Genomic DNA, 23,797 nt, shown 5'->3' on the forward strand with positions numbered 1-23,797 from the left:
GAAATTCTCCTGGCTCTGTTGTTTTACTCAACATGATCCTTATTGTTTTACTTTGCCAGGCCTGCATTTAAAACAGTGTCTTAATCAGGATACCAGATGTCAGGACTCTCGGGCGGTTTACTATACTCTCGGGCGGTTTACTATACTCTCGGGCGGTTTACTATACTCTCGGGCGGTCTCGGGCGGTTTTTCTATACCCTCGGGCGGTCTCGGGCGGTTTTTAGTAGGACCGCTATCAACTGGTAATTTATTGCCTTCACAAGTTGGATTGCATAAATTAACAGTCTTGTTTTGATCAAACGGCTACACTATAGTTTGTCTAATTGTGTGTTTGGTAAATACTTGGGTTCTTCTTTTGTAAATTCTCATAAACTTGACTAAAATCGTTCATGGAAACTTCAGATTGATAATGAACCCCAACTATTTGCTAACTGTGGGATGAAATATCCAGGAAGGACTCGAGAATCTTGATGTCAAATACCGCGTGCATGGTCATTCCTTTATCCCGTGGTTGTGTATCGCCTCAAAGAAATGTTTTTATGCCAGTTGCCGAAGTCTTTGCCAAAGGTAAGTTCTTATCTTCTAAGTACTCATAACTTACATACAGTTTGGGTATGTGATTTATAAAGTTAGAGTTTAGACTTCACAACAACAACACCATGCTTGTGGTTTATCGCTCAATCAACAAAATCAATCGTCTGACTAGAAAGCCTACAGACACAACGAGAGTCGAAAAAGGCGTGAAGAGCCGATTGCAATAAAAATATAGCTACAACTAATAATACTACTAAATGTACAACAACTAATAATAATGCAGGTTGTCAAAATTGCATAGTTTAAAATTGGAATACCACAAATTGTAAACACAATTCACAAATATGCGAGTGTGAGCAAATAATTTATGCAATCGTATAAATTATCATTTGAAAAGTGCGTACACGTACGGAAAATTTTAAATGCTTTTAAATTTCTACTATTTAACATCTAGGTCAACTAATACATACTAAAATATGCAGAAAACTAAGTTCCTTCGATTTATTCACTTAGTTTTTTCAAAGGTAACATGTGTAAGGATTCAGTTAGACTTTTACGTGCGTGTACGTGCGTATGAAAAACGCGTAAGTGGAAAGTAGCCTTAACAAGTGGCGTCAAGTTACTCGCGGGCGGTTCTGCATGTATACTGCTTACCTGTCCCGGCAACATTTACATGGCAAAATTATGAAATGAGGTGCTGTGTGTAATTGTAAAGTTTTCTGTGTTTATACCGACTGGAGACGCTCCGAAAGTTTGACATTGTTACCTGAAATGCATATTTCGCAACCTTCCCGGTTTCGTCCTTTACAATTTATAATTTTGGCTATTTGATCGCTTAAGCGAATAAAATATCTATTACTAAAGGCCCTGTAACACGGCGCCATTTTTCTTGCATGTAACTTGTGGTGCTGTTGATGGACTTGTAATGATGATTATCACTGAGTTATACCGCTAACATTGAGTGTAAATGCACATTCCAGGCTTTTCCACTTTTTATCATTATCTTAATTTGTATTCATTGAAATTGAACGTAATGCTGTGCTTTGCACTGCCAAACGGCTGTGGATGTTTAATTTTTAGGTAGTCTCACGGTAGTCTCGTTTTCAACTGCTTGCATGGTCGCACCTTAAATCAGGTCCTTTCCATGCATGGTAAGAGAATTGTGTTTTCGCAAGCCCTGGTGTACTGCTCTGTTGAAATCTCACCTTTGCATGAACAAGTCATTGAATATATCACTGAATCTGCACTAATTTACATTATTTAAAAGTAGGTTTGCATTGCATGCAAGTTGCAAGAAAAATTGCACCATGTAATAGCGCCTTTAGCTCAGCAAGTTCAATCTCTTGTGCATATATAAGGATAGTTTTGTTAAGGAATTCGCTTTGAAATGCACGTTTTTTGCATTTCTGTTACTCGAGGAAAAACACATTGCTTTAGATCCAAACCCAATTTATTGTTTACCATTAATGAACCATGCATACATAATGTATACATTTATAGCTATATATTATAGCTATAATAGCCATTTTATGTCAAAGATTGCATGCGTATTAAATACACTCGTACTGTGCAAACTGAAAATCTCTACAAGGCATTATTCTGCCGCTATTTATACGGTGGACATAATATAAAATAATCATCAAGTAATATATGAAAACGAGAGATCAAAAGTTCAACGCGACGTTATTTGCATCTGAAATGGACAATGTCCTTCAACAGACACGAGACTCTCATCTTGACAGCATACCATGCTAGCAGTATCGTAGTATTTCGTGCCACAACACCTATGACCAGATTTCTTAGGATAAGCCTTGCCACAACAGCAAATATATGTGCCTGGATCATAGGCTGTTGTGCCGCAGTAATCTCCTAAAAATATAAACGTGGAAATTAATCAGACTTCTTTAACTATTTATTACGTGCATGAGCGTTTGTATGCAGTACCATAAGACTATGACGAAGTGATTTTATGTAACCACTTTCGAAAACGCCGCTTTGGACGAGAGGTTCCGGGGGAAAACGTTGTTTGACTCTGTCTGTCTGTCTGTCCAGCAGGTATATCTGCCTGTCCTTTGCGATTGTTTGGGCATTGTTTGTGCATTTTCTCACAACAATAATGAAATATTTTATAACCTATATCCCGAAAATGTAGTTTTCTACATGATAGCTGGTAGTAGGCTGACGCTGAATCTTTCCCGGACATCTCACTGCACTGCAAAAAGTTTGGCAGAAAATCAATGGATTTTAAGTCAAGTTCTTGATGTTTATGAAGTATAAATAATTGGTGTGTATGAAGTTTTAACCCGAAAATCTAATCATTTGTTTACATTTGTGCATTTCTGTATGGCTATCAAAGAGAAAACTACTGAATAAGTTAAAAAAATTCCATTTTGCTTGTGAGTATTCCCAGAATTCTGCGATCTTTTGACAGCTCATCATGAACATCTGACAGCTGTGAAATGGCCATTTCGAGGCTTACATTATTCTTACAGAAGGTTATTAATTCAGAGCGATTCGTTTTTACCGAATCTGCGGTATAGATTGCATGCACTCTTTACAGAAATATTGGACTGTAGCCATTGTCCTACCTGTCACAATGATATTCACAACACATTGCATGTAAAAGGTTTGAAATTCGGTGCTGTGTTTGTAGTCGTAAACAAGTTTGTGTTTACCGACCGGAAAATCTCCACTCGTAGTGCTTGGGTTGTTTCCATTGCCCCTAGCTGGGCAACTAGGCTCAGGTTCCAACCAATTGACTGTGGCTTTTGTCTCGCCGAGTTTAACTTGAGCTCTTATCGTCTGTGTGCTTGGACATTCGCATGCTTAAAATATCAAAATATTCTTATTATATCAAAACAGGCATGCATGTTTCTTAACAATTTTTTCATAAATAACGGAGTGAAGAGTATCGTTAAGTAAAAGAACGAAATACTTTTTCTATGATAACCCAAGACCTTATAGGTTTTCAACCTGGTACGACTTTAATTACATAGAAAGTGGTTCTGATTCTTTTCCTCTCTGCATAGTTATGCGCTCTATAGATGATTTGAAGGTTTTGAAATGAGTCCCATGTATGAAACCCAACTTTCCTGTATTAGTCATGAGATTTGTTATTTGGCTTTTCTATCACCTAATCACATGTCTGAAACTGCATGATTATTTTAGTGAAAATAATAGTTATGCTAGTATAGTCAAATATGTATGCGTTATTCCTGCGTTTTTTTTTGCCAGTGTAGACCAATACTATTATCATGTGTAATGTACATTTAGCTATAAAAACTTACCACCGACATTGACAGTAAATAAACAATCTTGGCTGGCCCACTTTTTGTCACTATCTTTGTACGCAAAAGTGTATTTAATTTTGTGCTCGCCGATTCCAAACTCCTGTGGATTTTGTGTGTTAGAAGGATCCACGGTCATATCAGGTTCAACAGACTTGTCGCACTTCAGTTCAGGTTCTAACCATGACAAGAAAATGGTATTTTCGCCAGGCTTGGTGTACTGTTCCGTTGAAATTTCACCATCGCAAGCACACTGCACTAAAAAAGAAAAAGCCATATCGATAAAATCCACGGGGTGTCCCAAAAAACGCCAAAAATATTGAAGTGAAAATAAAAAGAAAATTGAGATTTTTACGCGGTTTGACTCCACATGACTCATCAACGATTTTTGCGAGAACGTCGTCCAATTTATCAAACGCTGAGGTAAACATATGGTTCGACCACGATTTAATATTTTTCCGGAATTCGGGCTTTTCTGCTTCCTTTCCCACTGCCAAGGCAATGATAGACACGTTCCTTGCCATTAGGCTGGCCGAGTATTCATCAGCCATTTCGTATTGTTCTTTTATCAATGCATTAGTTCTTGCTCTCGGCTCGCCATCGGTGAATAACAAAATAACGTCGTCAATTTCTGTACGATGATTTAATGGATTTCTTGAATGGTATTCCTTTAAAATGTCAAACGTAAATATTCATCAAATAAGTTGATCATAACGAGATTAGTAATAATATTTAAAAATCCTCTTTGACTGACTGACTCGTTGCGCATTTTGCGGAATACGACAAGTTTTCCTTTATTTCAGTCAAATGCATGTGCGCTGATTTATGCCACTCAACGAGAATTTGATATATTAACTCCATGGGGAATATAAATATTAAAGCCCAACATAGCACTTTTAGTAAAGCCATAAAAGACTATTTCCACAATTTATGCATAATAAAAATATGTCGTAAGTTAAGACGAAACGTTACTTTGAAATATTACTTATATATATATATATATATATATATATATATATATATATATATATATATATATATATTTTTTTTTTTTTTTTTTTTTTTCGCTTGAATGGACCAAGCCTTTAGGCGAGCCTTTAGCTTTACATTGTATCACTTAAATCATATAATTGTTTTGCCCGTTCACATGATCCAATTTCATCGGGTCCAATTCACTTCTGACGTATGGAATGTAGTCTGCTATTGATAAAGCAGTACGGCACCGGCATTAGACTGATTAGTTGATTTGCTGCGCTATAATTAAGGGAATCGGATTGGACAAAATTTGATCGTGTTAACAGACCTTAAAGATAAAGGAACTGCAGATATTTTTCGCTGTAAACAGTGAGAGTAAAGTATGACAAATAGACTGCTGGCCATATTATAGAGTTTCATAGAGGGGCATTCGTGACGTGAAGATATTATTGTAAGCAAACATTGGTGTCGCAATAAATCGAGTATGTTTTAAGGGTTGAAGGACTACATTTCAATTAGAATCATCGTTAGATTTCAAACCTAAGAGTTCAAATTTGTGATCCAATGCTTTAGGATCCGGTAAAATATTCACGCGTTGACATGCACGTGCAATTCCTTTCCGAGGATCTGTGGTCGACAAATTTGCTCAACTCTCTGGCATTGACGTTTACGTGGGTCTAACATGAATTATCATCGCTTTTTCTAAACAAGCTATTGACACATTATAAATCTAAAGGACGCGCGGTGCACTCACATCACTTGCAAGTTTGAATGCTAAACCCGTGTACGTATAAGGACCCATTAAATCTTCTACATAGTTTAAGCCATCCAACCAAGACTGCAAATCTTCCTGCTCCATTATGGATCCAATCTTCAACAAACGCCTTGTCTTCTCCTCACTGGCGAAAGTGATAAAACCAATATGAGTGCCATCTTTTCCCACATCAAGTTTCGGATCTGCAACTAACTTCTTTAGGAAAGGCCGCACATTATCCAGGAAATTGCCAATGCCAACAGATTGGGAATTATCCCAAATCACGAGCATGTCTCTTGTGCATTCTAAAGTCAATAGAAATTCTAAACAGTCTACTTTTCCACTCTATTCCATTTTACTCTCAATCTATAATCGCCTATTACCCTTTCTTGGCCCGCTAAATGTTTAAAGCATGAATTTCAAACATTTCAGTTAATATATTTATTTATTTATTTAACTTTGCAAATACAAATGACAGGACGTCGAACAGGCGTCTGGACAAAACAAGGACAAGAATGGCTGGGACACGACAACAGCGAAAATAAAGTGCATGTGCAGTACCCTTGTACTAATAAGCGGGGAAATAACGTTATTTTGCATTATTTTCACCTTTTACTCACAGACGAGTGGATTATCATTAAAATTACCCACTCTAGCTCTTTCTGTGAATTAATATACTGCAATTTATAAAAAATTCGAGAAAACCTATAACAATTCCTAATGTGTAAGCTTCAAAGTATTTTAAACGGTACATTCACGTGTAGACATGACTGTCCATCATTTTTTATTCCCTATTGAATGTAAGAATGCAGTTAAACTGGCAAAGACATAACCGAGTGTGAAATCCTCGCACACGTTCAAAAAGAGTTTTGGATGTGTAAATTGAAATTTTGATGAAAGCAGATGTCACTTCAACAAGGCTTGTGGAGTTAACTACAAACTAACTCTACATAAATATTTGCGAAAGAATGAAGATTGAACTTAATTAGCCGCGATAATCCATAACCAACCTATTTAATGCAACAATGGATGATATTTACCTCATTTCGATGACTAAAATTGTTTTTAAATATTATAAATATTAGCCATCGAATCAATTGGGTTATTTCCTATGTGACATACGATTTGGTCTGCCTATGTCAGGAAACTACTTGCTTGATTTAAAATGGCGAGGAGGACTGCATGCATGTTTACACTTCTATATAGCTCAATTGTTCTACCGCCATGTTTTTTTAAATTAATAGCTTTCATGCACGGTCTATACCCTTTCAAATGCCATCCTACCTAGGTCTAAACACCCTTTTATATGCATTTTTGCAACCGTCAGTTGTTTGATAATTGAACTTACCTTCTCTAGGGGCCGTGAATACAGACGGACTTCCGCGACGCCAAAGACGAGAATCTATTTAGAAAAAAAAGATCGAAAAACATACGAGTTTAAACCCAACTTGATGAAATATGGTAATGTGTTCATTGTTGCAGTGTAGTGTATTTAGGTAAGTACAAATTGGAAATTAATTTCTTCACAATGCCATCCAGTTGATGAATGAAATATAGACTATGCATGTTTTCTAGTCCATGCATGCAGTCATCAACCAGAGAATTCGAATTATAGCACATGAATTAAGCCAGGGGGCTCAAAGCAAAGCGGTATTATCTGTTGTCAATCAGCTTCCCAACTTGGGTTAACACAATTTAAACAAATAAATAAAATATAAAATCTTATATTTTCATGAAATTAGTCATAAACCAGGGATAAAGAGATAACGCGAGCAATATTTGGTTTGCTTCAAGGAGAATACTTATATAAAACTTCTTAAATTTTTTTTGAAATCCTGGAGTAAATGTTCGAGTCCTGGTAGTGCTATTTCATTAGTCTACTCTCTTTTTGGACGTGCGTCCCTGATTGAAAATCAGCTTTCCGCATAATAGAGGTTTCTTTTGGAGCAAGCTAAACATATTACAGACTATACCGAGGTCTACAAGCACATACCACTCTAATCCCACAATCTCATCGCATAATTAATTTATTGCAAATGATCAGTTTTGACTACGTAGCTAATAAGGTACGAAATTTGAGTACCTTTAGTTGGTGTAAAATCTTAAAATATATTATTATGAATATTTACATGTCACATAGAGATAATATGATATCACTTACCCTCAAGTTCGTCAGATAAACTGGAAGCCCAACCTTTTTGAAAAAACAAAGTTAATAGAAACAACCACTGTAACATCATCTTGAAGGTTTCAGTCACTTCAAGTCTTTATCTTTAGTCTTCCAGGATAAGTCTTCTTTATGCACGTCTCTTGTTGAATGGCAAGAAACTGCATGCAGCCATAGCTACTTTTATACTATCTGCAAACTTCAAAACGAAAGATTATTGATAGACCGTTGGAATTTTTATCAATGATTTTTCCTTTGACACACTAAAACGTGCGCCGTGGTTTCGCTTTTGACGATGCGAGACGGCCACTTGATCAGGGTAATAGTAAAGCCACTTGATCAAAGCAAGCATCATATCTATTTCAGTAAGGAGACAATCCTACCATTAGAATAATATCTACCTTCCTCAGTAAGGAAACAATCCTGCCTGTTAATTCAGAATGGAAACCACGACCTATTTCTACACCTGCTGCATTTGTCGAGTATTTTAAAAAATCAACACCCAGAAGTTATTCTTTAGACTCGTTAATAATCAGTTATTGATCGAACATGAAATCTTTACTCGAAATAACGTTCTCCCAAGGTCAACAACTGGCGATATTCTTATATGATATATATCAATACTGATCGTTTGTAATGTGGCGAGCGATCGACTGTTCTAATCACTTAGATCAACTTGCCAATGAAAATTGCAACATCGCATTACAATATTGCAGTCTTGTTCATAAGAGAACATCCAGCACGAGTTAACTTTCTTTCTTGTTGGTAAACACTTCAGTGAAACATATCGTGATCTTAAACGAAAACGAAATATTATAAAATATGCACTATAGTTCAATTATGAATTATGTCGATAAACACGATAACATATTGATTCAGTCAATAGGTTCAAATATTTTGTTTAAATTTCATTACATGCTTACCTCGTATGCCCCTTCAAATATAGCTATCTTTAGAAGCTTAGTATTCACTCAAGGAAAGCAAATTCTTACCTAATGCTGTGGCGGAGTCAGAGCAATTCAGAATAAATTATGCGGTCCAATTCTAAATTCAAAATACTTTAATGACGACGCTATTAACATTGGTTATTCATTTCTATAAAAACATTATTACACAAATATCTACGAATTTGATTGCAAGTTAGAGCTTTGGAACTATATTCTGACCTAGCATGGATCTCTAAAGCTCCAATGTTGCAAAAGATGAACCACATTGTATGCAGTCCATTTTTAATAAGAAAATAATAGAATCCCAGTTAACGAAGGAATAGACAACAATGTAAATGACAAGAAAGCAACAGTCCATACACCATAGTCCAAAAATACTCAGAAACGTATACCATATAATTATTATAACGATCTTCAGCTATGAGACGAACTGGCTGTGTTTTAAAACACTTCGAGTATACAGGGTGAGTCAAAAAAAAGTCCCCCCTATTGAAATGAAGCCTTTAATTTGTTGATTTGAATGCATGATCAACGCAGTAGTGTGTAAATAGCATAGTTATTAGGTTGAGGCATTCAAATAAAGCGTCTTGCTTTCAAATGGGTTTATCATAATATTAAGGCAATCAGATTCTAACAAAGGCTTGATTTCAATAGAGGGGACTTTTTTCTGACTCACCCTGTATAATAGGCTAAGTCAATACAGAAGTGTCCTATATAATTTCAAAATTCTACCGTATTCTAAGAAATCTTTGACCACTTAACTTTTGCTCAATCATATACTTGCTTTCTTATAACTCAGCATATTACATATTATATATACAAGACACATAAAGAACGCCCGATCAACTCGCAGTATAATGAAATTCCGGAAAGGTCTTTCTAAAAAATATTTTCGTTTCAATAATCACTACGACATTAGTTCATGTTTCCCATAAAGCACTTCAATCTCAATCTTCAATATTGTTAGCTACTTCATCACTAAGGGTCTAGACTAAGTTCAAGCAGGAAGGAATACTCGAAATCATCATGATATGAAAAAATATTCTGAATTTGTTCCAAGCACAAAAACATGTTTCAAATGTTTTTGCTTCTTTGCTATATTCAACAACATGTTGTACCTGCAAATGCGTCATGCGCTGGTATTGTACTTATGTCTGGTAATATTGGATTTGTTTATTTTAGAGAGATTAATTATAATCAAAAAGTCACTTTCAATCAAAAGACAAGTTCAATTTTGTCGAATTTAATTAACATGGGAGACAATTAAATCATATAAAGCCAATGCAGTACATGTTTAAGATAATAATATTATTATACCCTTTTACGGTGAAAATATACAATGGGTTACATAAGTTATTAAGCTAAATTAAAATTCGATATTTGCAAAGTAAACTATATAGTAATATGAAGAATATAATGTTTTCAATACAATAGACAATTATGATATATAGATAAAATAGAATTATGATATAACACGATGTTATGATACAGATATAAATTACGATATAGATAAAATACAATTCAAGTATCATGTAATACAATTATATGATGTAACACAGTTATGACATAGATAAAATACAATTATGATATAATACAATATCTGAAATATAGCGACATCTGAAATCCGGTGCCGGATGTTTTTTAGTTGCGGCGAAAGTAGAATCGCTCCCTACTTTTATCTGTTCGACGAATAATTTCGTCTACAGGAAAACGGGCTTGAATTGCATTCGACGCCACCAAAATGCGACGTTTAACCGAGGCCTCATTCCTGTGCATCGAAATTACTATGATTTGCATGTTCATGTTATGAGTAGTGTTTCATATTGAAATATCATTAACAAAGACACTTTAAGGTCGACACAGACCGGACGCGATGCGGCAACGCGACGCGAATTTTGAGTTTTCAGAAGCATATAAATTAAATTCTGGAAGCCAAATTTGAAAACTATGGATGCTAGAGCAGTCAAAGTGTTTTATTGTTATTTAATCTGCAAGAATATTATGATAATTTAAAATTTATTTGATTTTGAAAAATTAAAAACGTTGAAAATTCTCAGTAGCAATGAAACTCTCGGGAGTATTAAATTTGTATTAAACTCGATATTGCAGGGAAAATGCACTCAAGTTCACAGTAAGACCTCAAACCTATAATTTTTTAACCAATCAAGATTTAATGCTTCTTAGAATTAACTTAGTATAATGCCAAAGATGGTGTATGAGAAAAAGGCTTATTTTCCTTCCCATAAATGGCCAGCTAATGTCCTATATTAGAGACGATTTTAACGTTACTGCATGCATGTAACGCCAATTTTACTGAACTGAGATCATATAAACAGCTCTTCAAGGACTACGACGTTCTGCAAGCAACGGCAATTTTGATCAAATCTTAATTGTGATGTCCTTCTGAAACACGTTGACGTTTCGAGAGGACCTCAAGTGTTCAGTCTACCACATTCGAGGGTAGCGCTAGACAGGCGTATATAGCAAAGTCTTTCAGGACATTCAACAAATTCGTGTTAAGTCGAACTGTTGGGCAATTTTTTCGGAAATCAGTAATTGGTCGGAAATCAGAGAAAGCTTGCAGCATGCGATAGTTCTAAAACATGTACCTAAATGATGTAATTTGGTAGAATCTGATGGGAAACACTTGATCTCAGGGGCGGTCTGGGTTTTTTTATGGCAGTCAAAATTTTGGCATGTCAATGAAGAATTTTCAGGCAATGACAAGAAGTGTCATGCAATTGTAGCAATTTACCCCTTCCCACAGATTTATCAAATTTTCAATACGTTATATAATTATTGTCTATATTGTCTAGGGCAAAGTAAAATTGCTTTATAGCTGAAACCCGCGGTACACATGACAAGCATTAATATATACTCAGATGACTCGACATAACGTCTATTATTTCTATGGTGCATAATACTCAGACATAACATGATTTTACATTTTAGAAATATATAAAACTTTATAAATCTATTATACACTGCTAAATAATACAGAAATATTGTACAGCAGCTCACGTTCAGCTAAAACGAATAAACAATTTGAAAAATGAGAATACGAAGTACGAACGGCTCGAAATTCCAAATATTTTTGACCGTTTGAGCGACGGCGGGCGAATGCAAATAAATGCTATTATCATTCACGTCATTGTTTTCTCAATCTTGATTGGTTAATTTACCTGCACGATCTTCGCCGTCAGATTGCAAAACAACGTCAAGCTAGGAAATATCGTTGCTGCTACAGAACTTGAGATCGAGCATGAGTGAGGAGCAGATTCGAGCAAATGACCTCGCCTAGTTGAAAGGATCCTCAGCTTGGCTAACAACTCTGCCACTCGCTGATGAAGCCACTTGGCTAACAGCTTTGCCACTTGCTGATGGCCGTTTTATCTCAAAGCATGCATGCGTATTAGCTAAATACACGTATACTGTACGAACTGAAAATCTTTACAAGGCGTTAGTCTGTTACTAGTCATACTTTGGATACAATATAAAATATTAAGTGGACAATGTCTTTTAACAGATATAATAGTATTTCGTGCCACAACACATGTGATCAGGTTTCTTAAGATAGATAAGCCTTGCTACAACAGCATGCAAATATGAGTTGCTGGTTTATAGGCTGTTGTGCCGCAGTAATCTCCTAAAAATATAAACGTGCATGAAATTAATCAGATTTAAACATTAAACGTGGAAATTAGACTATTTAGAACTTGAGTGTTTGTTTCCACTTTGCAGTACCATATAACAATGACGATGTGATTTGATTTAACGAATTTCGAAATGGGCGCTTTGAGTGAGAGATTCAGAAAAGAACGTTGTTTGACGTTTTCTGTTTGTCCATTGTATTTCTTATAGCGTTTTACAATTTGATTTAGTGTGAAAAAAGTCGAAATATCACCTTAAAATTCTAGTCTTGCTGTCTATAGCTCATATCTTGAGTTTACAAGATGTCATTTTTCGGAGTATGTTTTTTCTTGTATTATGTTCAGTTATGGATGATCGTGTATATTCTGTGAACGGATTTTCAAGTGGTCTAGTTTGCTCTCACGCCTGTATTCAAAAAGCTCACTCACACTCATACTCATCGAGTGTTAGGCTACATGTAAATTTCGTTAATGCTGATCAATGAGAAAGTTTTTTCTGAATAGATGGAAAGATATAAAGTAAATCACTGAAAATCAAGCCCCTGTTCGACTGGAAATACCGCCATTGAAACGTTATGAGAAGATTAAGATCTCCCACTCAATGAGTTTGAGTGTGAGTGAGCTTTCAGAATACAGGCGTCAGACTGGAGAGTAAACATGCTCTTAATAAACCGTTGGTATATTTTGATGAGTTAAGAAACCCAGACGTCTTGCGTCACGCGAGCTTAGGCCAGTTCAAACGTCCCAAAATTACAGAACAGCGCGATGTCTTGTTTCAGATCAAGTTGTTAATTTGCGCCGGAGCAGTGTTTATGTGACACAATAATTTGCTATTATTATTCACCCTAAGTAAGTATTACACGATGCCAACTTTCCCTGCAATTTAATTGCAATGCAAATTCTAATGTTGAGGGATCTTAATTTGTAAAAAGTGTTCGAAATGCTAAGAAAACGAAGAAAACGTTAGCAGATCGTAAGAAATGTTCGTATTTGACAACTTTAGATGCATCATGCAGGGTAGAACTGCATTGCACGTTGCACAGTGTACCATCGCTTTTAGCAACGACGGAGCTTGATCTTCCAATTTCATAATCTGCATGCAAGTCACATAAACATGCATATAAATTCCGCTCTCATTCGACAGTGTTCATGAAACGATAGGCTAAAATTTTTGCTTTTTCATTTCACAAGTCTAATAAAAAGGCAGTGCTCTGCTGCTCTAATTTCAGGAAAGTTTATTGATATTCCAAAATGAAATCGTATACATAATGTGTATTTATAAACAAACACATAATTATAGCCCCTATATCTCAAAGTTGGAACATCCGTACTGTAGCGAAAAATACTGTCCACGGACGCATTAGTTGACACCATAATTATTTAGTGCACAAGAATTTTCTTTCATGCATATTTTTTACTACTAGAGTTTACTAAAGAGGACCCCGCATGTATTTATAGAAGTTAACATTGATTCAAGACGCAAGTGTCATATTTTTATTCTCTCCTAATGCAATTTGAGAAGGGTTCGCGGATATATTATCCTAATATTGAATATTTCGGACACTTTGATCTGTTCAGTTAAGAAAAAACTGAAAACACCCCAACTGTATGTATATTATATATATGCGCCAAGATTTCGACATTCAAGTTCGAATAGGAAGTGTGCTGCTTTATTTCAAATGACGTAAAAAAGATCGCTACGCAACCTTTGAAAGGTGTTTGACTATAGTGGTTATGAATCATGTGATTGATGGGAATTATTTCGACACAGTGTATGAAAATTTAAAGTCTGAGAGCAAAACACCCGAAAATGGCACATCTCAAATTTATGTTTCGGACAATAAAATCAGTAATAAAGTGGTAGCTACATGTTACAACGCGAAACAACAAAGGTTAGGAAAGGAATTGGGAACTTTGCTAGGCAAGTAGCTGCTCAAGTCTTAATGAGATCGACGAAGGCTTTATTGTTCTAGTCTCGGTTAAGCCACGAAGTAACCAACACTGCAAACTCGACTTATTTATTCGTCCAATGACCCCTCCGTCATGAGCCTTTTTCAGGCTAAGTAAGTTTTCGCCAAAATCGTGCATACTTGTATCGTTGGCATCCAAATAAGAACTAAAGTTACAACAACAAATAATTCATTTGGAATTATGGACATTTTTTATTATTGATATATTGCGCTAAGCACGGTAAACAACAATACAACGACGGCTATATAATAATGACTATTTATTCACATATCATTCATTCCCAGGCTTCACTTCTCGTTTTCAACTTCTCCATGCATTTCAGGATGGGGTGGCTTTCGAAATCTTTCGACATGTAGTTTTCGTATTAGGTGGTATAACCCATAATAGGCTGGTCAACCCTTGAACCCGTAACAGTATATATAAAAACGAAATGCGTCTGAAATAATGACGTCTTATAGACGCCTTGACTTAAGCTACAAATCCCACAATAGTCTACAGTCAGCATCGTACAAGATTGAATTTAGCTAATAACAACATGTAACACACGCCTATGAACTAATGTTACAATCAATGTTATGGCATATATTACTATAAAAAAGTCGCATTATCTACAAGTGTAGTCTTATTACAGCAATATACTACATTATTACAGTATAGTCGAACAAAGACATGCAAAGGTTCGATGCCATATTTCAAAAGTTAATATCTTTTTAAGAAGGACATTGTTTTCCAACAGATACGATACTGGTGTCTCCGCAGCATAAAAGACCAGCAGGGTTGTAGTAATTTTTGCCACAACACTTGTAACCAAATTTCTTAGGATGAGTCTTATCACGGCAGCAAATATGAGAGGCTGGATCATAGGCTGTTTTGCCGCAATACCTCCCTAAAAAAGGCATGGGACTTAGAAAACGATAACAATCGCAGAAATTGTGCAATTATATTTAGTGCTTACAATCCTCTAAAGTAAGGCTCCTCTGGCATCTCTAAAACATGCATGTGTTTTCTTTAGATCAATTTGAATATTTCAAATTCCAATTCACGTAAAAGCAGGGATAAAAATCATGTTGGACGCGCTTCAGGCAAGCGTCACTGGCCGTGTGAGAATTTTAATAAATGATTTAAACCTTTCTCTTTTAGCCTTTAAGCTCGCAATACGTGACGATATTTGATTATCAAGCAATTTTGAGTTGTGATATCGGTCAACTTGCGATTTTGTTTGTAAGAAAACCTTGCCGATTCTTTTTGCATATTTGTTGAACTAAATCGCTCCTAAACATGGCGAAATCGCAACACAAATTGACCTTGATAATCAACTACCGTCACGCATTGCGCGCTTGAAAGCTAAAAGGGAAAATGTCTATTTTATTCCTCGTGATACATATAGATGGTGTTATCACTGGTTGAATTTTCACCATGCACCCATCAAACATAATTTCATTTACGCAACCTGCCTAGCCTCACAGCCAAAGGGCGCTACGTTTTCTTAAAGTCTGACTGACCGAACAACAGTCCAAAATACAGCATTGCATGCGTATGAGTAGTGATATGCGCCTGCATTCTATAACATTGTGAAATAATCTAAAGCCATTCGTAATAATTATTCTGTAGTCATACCTGTGACAACAATTTTCACATCACATTGTATCTTAAAACTTTTAGATTCGGTGGTGTGGGTGTATTGATAAACGATCGTGTAGTTACCGACAGGGAACTGTCCACGTGTGTGCCTCGTATTGTTTGGGTTTGGCGTTGTCGGGCAAGTAGGTTTAGGCTCCAACCAACTGACGGAAGCATTTGTTTGGCCGATATTCACTTTAACTTTTACTCTTTGTGCACCAGAACACTCACAAGCTTAACAAATTAAAAAATTCCTGATTCACTAAGCGGTTGAGTTGCTTGCACGCTTGTGATTTTATTCAATTTTGACAATATATTAGCGGGCGCATATTTTTATGCCAAACTTAATTAGTGTGGATCCGGGCAATTATTTCACGCGAAAATTTTCTTACTCCATTTTGCCTGTGAAATAAGACTCTTAGTGAAGTAATATTATTCTTTTTCTCAATTAGCTACAATATTCGGAAAAATAATTCATAGACATGCATACCTGTACTTAAATTTGTGAAACTAGTATTAGACTGAAAAATGTCAAATGGAAGTCTTCAATAAGCAAAATTTGTGGGCCTCGTAAGCGTTTTTCTCGGTACATACTTAATATTTATAACTTACAATATTCGCTGCTCTCTAAGATGCCAATTTATTCTCTTAACATAGATTTGAACGAGTGTGTGTTAACTTTAAACTAATGTCCAAATTAAATTATGGCACTTCGTCAGATATACACCAGAGCTAGCTGTTTCCTCATTCACATCAAACAAGAGAGAAAAATGGCAAGTGTTGACGAGCCCTTAGAATACATGACAGGATATTATAGGTATAATAAAAGTTCAATTAATGCTTTAATGGCATAGTTTGAAGTCAATCATTTCTATTTTGGCGACCCACACACCAGCCCCCTCGAAAAAGAAATTGAAAAAGCCATTTCTAAGGTTGTCACATGCCTTGCAGTTAGCAGAATCTATAAAAGTCCAAGTTTAAATATATAAGCTATATAACTCCCCCCATGCATTGTAGCTAAAATCGTGTCCTGATCTGCAAATCAAGAGATAACAATATTCCTACATGAACTGATGAAAATGAATAAAAAGAGATCTTACGATTATGGGGATAATGTGATTCGTGTAAGATTTATAACTATTTAAAGAGCTATGCCTGGTGGTGACATGCGGAATGAATCACGTACCAAAACATGTCTTTCCATCTCCAATGTATCCTTTGTGGCATCTGCACTCATACTTCCCTAGCTCTATGTCAGTGCAAGTTGCTAATGTTGGATGGCAGTCTTCTCTTTTCGTTCCACAAACTGAAAGTACAGAAAACATATGAATTTATCTGTTATTGAAACGAATAAATCAACCAGCGGCGCAGATTTGTATGGATTGAGCACATTTCTGTAACTTTCAACACACAATTGTCACGGCATTATTTTTTCCCATGATGGCATCAAAAAGATATTCCTGCATGGAAAGCTAAATAACTCCCCTTTCTTGCTATGTAAAAATTAAACCTTTAGATTCATGGCAAGTGAATTTCGCGTTTCAATTTTTTTTTATACCCTCTATATCCATAAACAAATATCTCGGCTAAATACTATTTCTTTATAGGAGGAATGCCAGTCATTATCCCCGTGTATTTATTTATATACCCGGTTCTAACATCTTTATATTCATTCTATTCCTACGTTGAAATTAGTTTTTACATGTTAATTTCTTTAGTGCTTAGCTATTTTTGCAACGTTTAAACACGAAATCACAATACCTGAACAAAATCTAAGGGGGCTGTCATTCACTTGAATTACTAAATCAGTATAACTTGTGGGGAAGATTGCATTTGCGTCAGACCTGACCATGTCTCGGATTTCTTGTTTAGCTTCATCTATATGCAATCCTACACCGACTGCAAATACTTCCATATTTCTGTCAAAGAAGGGTTTTATAGCCTCTTTCACGGGAACATAATCCCTTCCTTTTGTTTGCTCTCCATCTGTTATCACCATAAGTATATGTTTTACGTCATCGTCATCTCGATATCCACCAGTTTTTTGAACCACGTATCTGTCAGCTAACTCTAGGCCTAAATGTGTATTTGTACGCCCGCCTGGTAAAGGTCCTTCCATAGCGTCCACCGCTTTATCGAATGCTCCTGGTGTTGCGCTTTCACTTAGTAAGATCTCAATTTCTGCAATTTCGCTAAAGGTAACTATAGCGCCTTGACCTATTACGTCACCTGCATCATTTCTTACACCGATATTTAGTTTACTTGCCACATATTTTACGAATCTTTGCATTTGTCGATAATCACCATCGGCAATGCTCCCAGATCTGTCCAGCACAAAAACTATGTCAATTTTTTCTTGACATTTCGATGCATCTAAAATAAAGCTGACTATCATTGAAGAATGTAAGGCTGGAATTTCACTCGCAGAGCAATAGTTCGCAGAGCTATTTCTTCAGAATTTTAACAGCATAAATAAGTCATTTCAACATGACTGTTCTCAATTCAAAAGACTTCCGCTTTTATTAACTCCCGGTCAAACTGGTTCAGTTTTGAAAAATTCCATCGTTCATCACATTGACACGTTCAAACAACGCATTTTTACGTCAAAAATGATTAATGGCAAAAACAATTAATGGCAAAGATAATTATCGAAAAAAATATCATTTTTGCATTTTTCAAAAATGTGGCATTGTAGAATTTTTTTATATTTTGCTAATTGTTAGTTTTTCTTCCAAGTAAAGTAATGCACGAAAAAAAATTGGAGGTCACCTTGCTTTTTTTCCAACTGTCCGAAGCAATTGGTCATTTTGGAGTGTATTCTGTACACGTATGTCGTCATAGCAACGGACGATCTGTTACTAAAACTAATACGATTCAAAAGTAGAGACATCGAAAGATATAAAAACCTCGATATCTCTGGAATAAATCATGAAAATGCGTGGTTTGAACGTGTCAAAGTGACGAATGATGGGATTTTTGAAAACTGTCTCGAGCCACCTTAATTACCTTGAATTTCTAAATTCTATAGTATCATGGAATGGGTATGAAAAATGGGTAGCTATCTTAAGTTTCGTGCGTCTGCCTTAACTGATCAAAGATTTACTGACTGAACTCTTATATGAATTTTTCATGTTATGTCACCCTAGCTTGAAAACAAGTTGTTAAACATACATTCAATTAATTAGACTGACAAAACAACCACAACCACATACCTCCCACAAAAATTCTTACATGACATTGGACACTAAATGCTTGGTTTTCGCTGCTGTGTGTATAGTTGTAGTATAGCGTGTAATTACCAACAGAGAGCAAATCAGCATTTCTTTTCGGATTTTCTGGACTTGGCGTCGTCGGACATCTTGGCTTAGGTTCTGACCAACTGACTAATGCTCTGTCCGGCGAATCTCCTTGAACTTGAGCATAAACTGTTTGATTGCATGGACAATGACAACCTAATACACAACGAATTGACTTTATAAGTTCACGGCAACAAGGTATAATAATAATCCATTGCAATTATCGCTACTCTGGTTTGATTAATGAAATTAATCACCACACAAATATTACATTCACGACCCATCGTTTAATTTCGACACTCTGGATGGTCTATTCTCTTCATCAGGGGATAAAAATACTAGCGTGCAGTGGTAAAAGAAAAAAATGCACATGGAGCTGAACGCTCTTCTTATGGAATTTGCTAACTTTCAAACAATTTTGTCATATATTTTAAAACGTAATATTTTGTATATAAATTTTGTCGTTTCGCACATTCCTCACACTGTGGAAACGACCCCCGTTGAAACGGGTGACGTTTGACGGGTCAACTGTGGTTGACGGAATATATATGAATTATTATAGTTAATGCAATCAAAGGTCTCAATGCGACGACTCACGGATGCACGAATAGCCGATTAATTGTTGGCTAGTAAACTAACCAGATAAACAATTTTTTAATACTGAGCGCGCAAAGCGGGTTGGTCGAGTTAATGACACTAAAGAATGCGAGACCGTTAGCAATGACTCCCTGATACTCCTAGGGAGTATCCGTGTGTCAAAAATGACAGATAGTTACTGTAAACTTCACTTACGGGCAACAGTGAAATTGACAAAACATTTGAATTCAACAATCTGGCCATTGCGTTTATGCGAGAATAAAAATGTGATCACGTGCTCGCCCAGCGAGAAAATCGCAGGGGAACTGACGTCAGGTGGATCGATCTGGCCACCTGCATATTCAGAGCACGTGACTTCGGGTACTGGCCAATGCACCAACCCATTGTTTTCGTTGCGCCCGACGTATGTAGTAAACTTGTAAATGTCGCCATCTCTACACTTACATTCTCCTGAAGAAATAATGTGTGTTTCATTTCACGAAAAAAGGGAGCAGTTATAAACACTGCGATACACAGAGTGGTTGTATAAAACTCGTTAACTACATTTTGGATGGTTAAAACCCATGCTGTTAATTTCAGGGGGTTAAATTAGCACCAAGACTGTAGTTGAATAAGCCCCAAATGGTGGCGTTAAATTAAAACTACTATTTTAATACCTAATATGGAGATTGTTTGACTCTAACATTTGGTAAAGGAGTCAATTCAGCACTACGATTATCTAACACAACTTTGGGGTAATTGAATTAGCACCCACACCAGGAAAACAGCACCAGAAAAAGTTTTACAATTTTAAGTGCTAAAACAGCACTATTCTGGAGTAAGTACACGAGGAGTGCTGGTGCGAAAACAGCAACAGAAAAAGTGTTTAAATTACAAGTGCTGAATAAGCACCATTTTTGAGTTAGAATATGAGGAGTGCTGCTTATAATTTGGTTCATTTTGATGAATCCTTTCAATATGGTTCAATAATCTTTGCATGGATTCGGCAACAAATTCGAAACAAATACCACAACGACATAGAAATCCATTTCAACTCCTTTTATGTTATCATGCTTATTGGGTGACAGGGTTGTGGGTTGTCAATGGTGAATTTTGACAAGAGAAACAATGGAAACAGACACTAGAGCCATTTATGCGAGGTCGCATCTTATGTTCTTACATTTTTTTATTGCTTTTGTTTTTTTATTAATAGAAATTCATTTAAAATAATTATAGTTCTCTTTAGCCTGTGGCACCGAAAAAAATGGCTTGTTTTGCCACTCCGCATGTTTTGTGTATAACTAACGTCTTATTTTTACTTACCTGGTGTCTCACACAAAGCATTAACTATTTGATTCACAACTTTGTCCAACTCTTCAAAGTTTGACTCAAACAGAAGCTCTGGTGACGACCAGCGCTCGACATACGGTTTCAACATTTTGATCTCATCTTCACTCCCGACCACTAAGCCAACAATAGTGATATTCCTCTTCTTTAGGATTCTGGTGTATTCATCTACTAGCTTTGTTTGATTTTCCGAGGCATTGTGAGATCCACCGATTAACAACAAAATAACATCCTCCACCTCTGGACGGAAATTTTTGGGACTGCTCACGTTAAAAACCTTTGAGAAAAAAGTTCAATACGTTAGATATAATATAATTTTGTCTGTGATTGAATTCGCAATAATATTACATTTTTTTATCCAGGTAAAAATACCAGATCTGACTTCGTGCGAGATACCATTGCTAACATCAAATGAACTTTATAGGAAGTTTGTGTTAATGAGATGTGTGATCGCTTGCATGTGAACTAATTTGGCACTGAAAAAATTTCATTCTTCGTTTGTAATCTTTAGTAACTCATTGCAAATTTTTTATTGCACATATGCTGTGTATTAACTAAACTTTGTTTCTTTAATATAACTCGATAAAAAGATTTTTTCTTTGAGCAATATAGATCACCATGCATGTTGTTTGAAGCGAACCCATTAAGCGATAATCTTTGACCCAAAAGTTATATCTTTCAAAATTTGATCCAAGATGACCGCTGTTTAGTTCATTTTTTCATATTTTAGCGTTTATTTACAAGAGAACGAAAAATAATGTAAGAAATTTGGTATTTTTCATACTACTTTAATCATGGTAACAGTATAGCAGTACTTCCCATCATCACTCTTTATTTACAAAGCTGATGATCATGAGCGGTCTTTAAAGGTCATTTTTTGGTAAAGCGCTGGCGCAAAATGGGAAAACTCATACACGTTATGCACCTAGCGCTAACGTGACTAGCCTAAAACATACAGGCAACGTCCTTTTTAATGGTCTTCATATCTTGTGAAAAACGTACCCTAATTTCAATGGCCCAATTTATAACCACACCAATTTTTCTAACACGCAGAGATAGGATTAACTTACATTCTTTGCAAGCTCAAGTTTTGTGAAAGAGTCATTCTCATAGTCAAAACTATCAAACCACTGGGTCAGCAATGTTTTGTTCTTGATTTCCCCAACTTTTAATAATTTTCTTGTTTGGTTGTCGTTGGAGAGGGTGATGAAACCAATTTGAGTGCCTTGTTCTTCCACGCACAGCTTTTCACTTCCGACAAAAGTCTTCAGGACTTTTTTAACAACGGAAAGGAATTCAGAGCTAGCAGGTATCGAATTGTACCAAAGAACCAGGATATCTTTTTTGCAGCCTGAAACATTGCGGCTATTTAGTGTGATGTGTGGCGTGATTAGAGTCAGTTTCATTTATCAATTTGGCGCATTTCTGGTTCCGAGTTTTAATTTCTGGTACGAAATTTTGAACAAAAATTTTCCCACATAGTATTTTGGCAACAAAATATTTTCGCGACAATGCAATGACTTTGGGAAAGAGAGTTATTTGTCTCTGCATAATAATATTATTCATTATAAGGTTGGTAGCAGTACTGTTATTGTCAAGTAACCATATCGAAGAAACAGGCCTTTTATATGGGAAAGGTTTTAGGGGAAATGTTTGCAAAGCAGCATCGAGTAAATTCAAATAACTAACTGCAATAATTATTGTCGAGTGGCTGATTACTGGCACACTGGACACTGTGGACAGTGTTATTTTTTCAGTATTACCTAAGGTTAAGATTGACCTTAAGGTTTCACACGATCAGAAACATACACACATCAGGAAAGTCTGGGGGATGTCCTATGCCCCGGGGCGAACTTTTGTATAGTGTTTGTATTTGATAGAAAAGCCAAAATACAAATGATACTATGAAGAGTATTCGCTATTCTGGAGGTAACAAAAAAAGGGAAGTAGTCCACGTTATACGACATTTTACTTTTGAAATTACTTTTGTTCATAGTCATAAGTTCATAACAGTTTTACCTGGTTCGTGGCCATTTTCCTCATCCATTTCTTCCGTCTCTAAACATGAAGAATAGAACTTGTCTACAATTAACATTAACCTAATACGATTTTTGAAACAAATAATGCATAAGTTAAGATTTTAAATCCACGACCGTGCATATAAATTACGACTAATACGTAATTAGAAATACGTGCATGCAGCCCCCCTGGCCATTTTCAACCATGAAAATTATCTCCCGGGCCTAGATTAGCTATAACTATAAGTTTATTTGATGGAATGACTCAATAGTTTTATCATTTGGTACAAAATATAGTCACAACATTGAAGGGGATGTCACCCGTTTTCTACAGGCATGATAGAGCCTATCCAACTTAGGTAACTGTTAAAATTTCAACATTTTGGGCTTCAGAAAAACATCAAAATAGTACAAAAGCTTTGATGTTGCAGCGACAGTTCACATTAAAATATACATTTACATTTTAAAAACCTTTTTGAATTTAAGGCGATTGTGTAAAAGCCTTTAATAGCCCAATAAAAATGACGGAACTTTGAAAATAACGTATCAAGCTCATATATACAGTACGGGGCAAAAGTTTGAGTCCAGTCGTTGTAGAATTCCAGTATTAAATCCTGGCAACGTATTCGAGTTAAGACATGCGTGCTAGTGTTTC

At 35.9% G+C, this 23,797-nt stretch overlaps 2 protein-coding genes and 1 long non-coding RNA gene across 4 annotated transcripts; 1 reads left to right on the forward strand and 2 right to left on the reverse strand.

Moving 5' to 3' along the window:
• The first annotated feature begins 294 nt into the window (after positions 1 to 294).
• LOC114534614 lies at positions 295 to 16,020 on the forward strand. The gene is made up of 3 exons (XR_003688145.1): positions 295 to 567; positions 6,908 to 7,046; positions 15,948 to 16,020. It is a non-coding gene; the product is annotated as an uncharacterized LOC114534614 (long non-coding RNA).
• LOC114534612 lies at positions 1,968 to 7,908 on the reverse strand. The gene is made up of 7 exons (XM_028556074.1): positions 7,712 to 7,908; positions 6,899 to 6,952; positions 5,551 to 5,855; positions 4,177 to 4,489; positions 3,822 to 4,079; positions 3,123 to 3,359; positions 1,968 to 2,403 (listed from the first exon to the last, which is right to left on the reverse strand). Exons 1-7 carry the CDS (start codon positions 7,788 to 7,790, stop codon positions 2,207 to 2,209), a joined length of 1,443 nt encoding a protein of 480 aa, XP_028411875.1. The 5' UTR covers positions 7,791 to 7,908; the 3' UTR covers positions 1,968 to 2,206.
• Positions 15,717 to 23,761, reverse strand: LOC114534613 (collagen alpha-5(VI) chain-like). 2 transcript variants are annotated; one of them, XM_028556077.1, is made up of 6 exons: positions 22,195 to 23,761; positions 19,994 to 21,401; positions 19,118 to 19,357; positions 17,667 to 18,278; positions 17,092 to 17,211; positions 15,717 to 16,139 (listed from the first exon to the last, which is right to left on the reverse strand). In XM_028556077.1, exons 4-6 carry the CDS (start codon positions 18,193 to 18,195, stop codon positions 15,886 to 15,888), a joined length of 903 nt encoding a protein of 300 aa, XP_028411878.1. In that variant the 5' UTR covers positions 18,196 to 18,278; positions 19,118 to 19,357; positions 19,994 to 21,401; positions 22,195 to 23,761; the 3' UTR covers positions 15,717 to 15,885. The 2 variants fall into 2 exon arrangements, with proteins under 2 accessions (XP_028411878.1, XP_028411876.1); XM_028556075.1 differs by lacking the exons at positions 19,118 to 19,357; positions 19,994 to 21,401; positions 22,195 to 23,761 and having other exon boundaries at positions 17,667 to 18,517.
• Positions 23,762 to 23,797: the final 36 nt, after the last annotated feature.

This window comes from Dendronephthya gigantea, unplaced genomic scaffold (assembly GCF_004324835.1).
Source record: "Dendronephthya gigantea isolate DGI-Jeju-01 unplaced genomic scaffold, DenGig_1.0 000103F, whole genome shotgun sequence".
In the NCBI taxonomy this organism is placed as follows: domain Eukaryota; kingdom Metazoa; phylum Cnidaria; class Anthozoa; order Malacalcyonacea; family Nephtheidae; genus Dendronephthya; species Dendronephthya gigantea.

What these genes read in the sequence shown, in the direction of transcription:
- LOC114534612 (XM_028556074.1), bottom strand. Translation starts at nt 7,790, where the DNA reads ATGATGTTACAGTGGTTGTTTCTATTAACTTTGTTTTTTCAAAAAGGT. An exon ending in TTTATCTGACGAACTTGAGG is followed by an intron (nt 6,953 to 7,711) that starts GTAAGTGATATC and finishes TTTTCTAAATAG; the next exon opens with ATTCTCGTCTTTGGCGTCGC. An exon ending in GTCATGTGGAGTCAAACCGC is followed by an intron (nt 4,080 to 4,176) that starts GTAAAAATCTCA and finishes TTTCTTTTTTAG; the next exon opens with TGCAGTGTGCTTGCGATGGT.
- LOC114534613 (XM_028556075.1), bottom strand. Translation starts at nt 18,300, where the DNA reads ATGATAGTCAGCTTTATTTTAGATGCATCGAAATGTCAAGAAAAAATT. An exon ending in CCCCCTTAGATTTTGTTCAG is followed by an intron (nt 17,212 to 17,666) that starts GTATTGTGATTT and finishes CTGTACTTTCAG; the next exon opens with TTTGTGGAACGAAAAGAGAA. An exon ending in AGATGGAAAGACATGTTTTG is followed by an intron (nt 16,140 to 17,091) that starts GTACGTGATTCA and finishes TAATTTGTTAAG; the next exon opens with CTTGTGAGTGTTCTGGTGCA.